General features: G+C 33.8%; 1 protein-coding gene across 1 annotated transcript; it reads right to left on the bottom strand.

Moving 5' to 3' along the window:
- Nucleotides 1–920: 920 nt before the first annotated feature.
- On the bottom strand, nucleotides 921–1,982 carry LOC120634107. The gene has a single exon (XM_039904500.1). The coding sequence runs from the start codon at nucleotides 1,980–1,982 to the stop codon at nucleotides 921–923; it is 1,062 nt and encodes a 353-aa protein (XP_039760434.1).
- Nucleotides 1,983–3,520: the final 1,538 nt, after the last annotated feature.

Below are 3,520 nucleotides of genomic sequence, written 5' to 3'. Positions count from 1 at the left end.
ATTTTGAGCATGGAATCAACATCAGCAATTTCTTTAAAAATGTCTTCCCAATTTTGCTGTTGCAGGTATTTACAGATAGCATCATAATCTGCTCTACGATAGTTTGGCTTAGGCATATCGATTTTGAAAGGGAGTTTTATATCATCAGTTACGGACAAAACCACTTCCAAAGGTGGGTGCAATAAGTCAATAGCAGTTAGTGCATTACTGGATTCATATACTTTACATGTAATGTTTGTTAATACTAAATCTAAAATTTTATTAGATTTATTAGGAATAACATTAGCTTGACTAAGTTTATGTAAATACATAAAGTCCAACAAGTGAGATCCAAGTCCGGGAATAATGTAACCGTCATTATTGTCCTTCAGTAATGGCCAATTGATATAACTCATGTTAAAATCTCCTAATATACAAGTATATAAGTTCTGTTCGCAGACAGCATTACTATTATCAAGGTAGCTTTCTAACGAACTCCGACTGACTGGAGGAGGCAGATATACAGCACAAAAAGCAATATTATGTTTTAAGAACTTGCCAGACTTTTTAGAGCAAATCTCAAGCGTTACCCAAACATCTTCGCAATCACTTTCCCAGATACTCATACGTTTAGATATGTATTTATTATAGACAGCTATTAAAACACCACCACCATCCTTTTTGTTTTGAAATCCAACACTTTCTCTATCTCTTCTATAAACTGTATATCTGTTATCAAACAATTCATGCGACAATATGTTGCTATTGAGCCAAGTTTCTACAAGTATAACAATATCATAATTATTACAGCTAATTTGGGTGAAAAGATTGTGAGTTTTAGTACGTAAGCCACGGACATTTTGGTAATAAATTTTTAACGACGCGTATTTTAAATTAAAAAGAAACCAGTTCTTGGTATGACATAGGTACTAAAACTAAAATTAAATGATTTTATCCAAAGAACTATTGTCTTTTATCCAGATAAAGGACGACTCTTCATCTTTGCGCACAAATATACGGCCGTTTCTGACCCAAGTAAATCTGTAATTCATCTGCTTAGCCTTAATTCTCGCAGCAGCATGAAGCATTTTGTTAGCAGGAGAAAGGTGCTCAGCAACGTAGATCTGCGTTTTTACTCCAGAAATACCAATCCGTTCACTATTTAATTTATCATCTGAGTTAGCTTTGTTATATTTTATTACAGCAGCAAGCATTCCATCTCGCAATCTAGGTGAGACGAATTCAACTACAATAGAGCGTGGTCGATTTGTTTCACGTTGTAATTTTGCAACTCTAGTGCAAGTTAAGATTTGCTCGCTTGTTAACTTACAGTTTACGACTTTCCCTATCTCAGTAACGATATTAATTAGATTTTCGTGTTTCTTTTCAGGTACGCATTGTATTTCAATGTTTTTAGCCCGAGAATGTTGTTCTAATTGACAAATTCTACCTGTTAGATCAGCAACAGTAGATTTCAAATACTTATTTTCGGTTTTCAATTCCATAAGTGAGTCTTGAGTAGATTTCTGTTCCCGTAATACGTCTTCAAATTGTTCGCTCATGTGTTCCATGGATTTAATCATATCTAACATTTCATTCTGAATTGGTTTTAATTTTTCATTTAGAGCGGCCAAAAGGGTGCTGTTCAGCTTAGAAAGCATTTCGTCAAATTTCCTCTGCATTATACTTTGGACGATGTCGCTGATGTCGTCACGCGTGATGGAGTCTGTACGCATAATCTCAGGGGGTGAATTTATGGCGGGTCGCTTATTGCACCTAGATGCTGGTACGTTACGAATAGGTGTGTTTTCATCTATACCTTTTCTTGGCAGCGAGCTAACACAGGTAGGGCATTTCCAAGATGCACATCTTTTAGGGGTGCAAAAATTTTCATCAACCCCTACGCAAGAGAGATGGTACTTTTCTTTACAGCGCGAATAAGCAAGAAATTTTTCACCATCACCCACTTCGCTACAACACCCCCAAGCAACTCCGGAAGACATGGCACAGAGGTAGTGCACCAGCAATATATATACTCGTAAATAAGTCTGTTTGGTACTAAGAAATCCTCTGAGTACTTTAAGCGTCCGAAAACTCCGTTATTTGTAATTTTTAAAGACAAACTTATAAGGCTGTATGATTGTAGGTCGTTGCCTGATTCGCCTCGAGTGTGTTGAGAAGTAATAAAAATGTCTATGACAGTCAAGACACTTTTGTATCTATTTATGCGGGTAGGTACAAAAAAAAAAAACACAATTACTCTTTAACGTCAAGACTGTAGAAATTTAATTGAAAGAATTTCATAGGAAAACGATAATGTTCCGCTGAGATAACACTTCACCTTTATCATTACACACTCAGGATCACAATAACCTTCACTTTGTATCAATACTGTATCTGAATATGTTATATTTGATTTGTTTATGTGTAGCAATACTAGTTACTGTAGTGACTTTGACATGAATATTTTTATAAATAACTGGCGTACGCAGCCCGCTTCGCCGGGCTAGATTTTGCTTTATTTTATTTAAACAATAAACTTACATCGTTAAATTTTTATATTAAATCATTTATTTCTCTCCGTATTCATTCTCTTCTTCTCGAGCGGGTGAAAATCATTATCTACACCCATGTACACCCAACAATAGAATATCATTATAGTAAATAAAAGCTGTATTTGACAGTTTGACAGTTCAAAAATAGGAGTGCTCCGATCGTCACCAAACTTTACAGGATTACTTGCCAGGTCAATCCGGAGATTCCCTGAAAGTTTCATTGAAATCGGTCCAGCCGTTTCGGAGCCTATACGGAAAATACCCACACACTTTCTCTTTTATATATATAGAAGATAGAAAATAGATATACATAAATATTTAGAATATATAAATAAACACCCAGAAACTGAAAAACATTAATGCTCATCACACATTTTCACATATAAGTAGCGTGCCCACCTGCTAAAGCACGGGAATATGGAGTGGGAGAAATGTACCCCCTTATTTTATTTTTTTATTTAAACAACTTTATTGCATATAAAGGAAATACACACTGGAACACTTACATTAACATAAATTATATGCAAAAGGCGGCCTTATCACTAACAGTGATCTCTTCCAGGCTACCTTAACTATTGGAATAAGGCAATGAGAGACGGGAAATCGCAATAATATATATATATATATATGAAAAAAAAAATATATATATATACTATATACATAAATAATTAAATAAAATAATAAATGTAATAATATAATATATATAAATATAATATATATTAGATAATAAATATGCATAAATACACACACATATACATATAATATTAACATGTTTACAGTGACAAATAGTGCCTCCTTACACGACTTTTAAAAATCCCAAGGGATTTAGAGCAATTTACACCTAAGCTTTTTTTTCGTTCAAGTAATCCTTTATATTATAATAGGACTTTTCTGTAAGCTTACGTTTTATATAAACTTTGAACTTATTGAGAGACATCTCAAAGATTTCATTTGGTAATTTGTTATAAAATAATATACAATTGCCC

This window comes from Pararge aegeria, chromosome 23 (assembly GCF_905163445.1).
Source record: "Pararge aegeria chromosome 23, ilParAegt1.1, whole genome shotgun sequence".
Lineage (NCBI taxonomy): Eukaryota > Metazoa > Arthropoda > Insecta > Lepidoptera > Nymphalidae > Pararge > Pararge aegeria.
This window is presented reverse-complemented; position numbering and strand designations above follow the sequence as displayed.

Coding starts and splice junctions, on each gene's coding strand:
- LOC120634107 (XM_039904500.1), bottom strand. CDS start 1,982: ATGTCTTCCGGAGTTGCTTGGGGGTGTTGTAGCGAAGTGGGTGATGGT.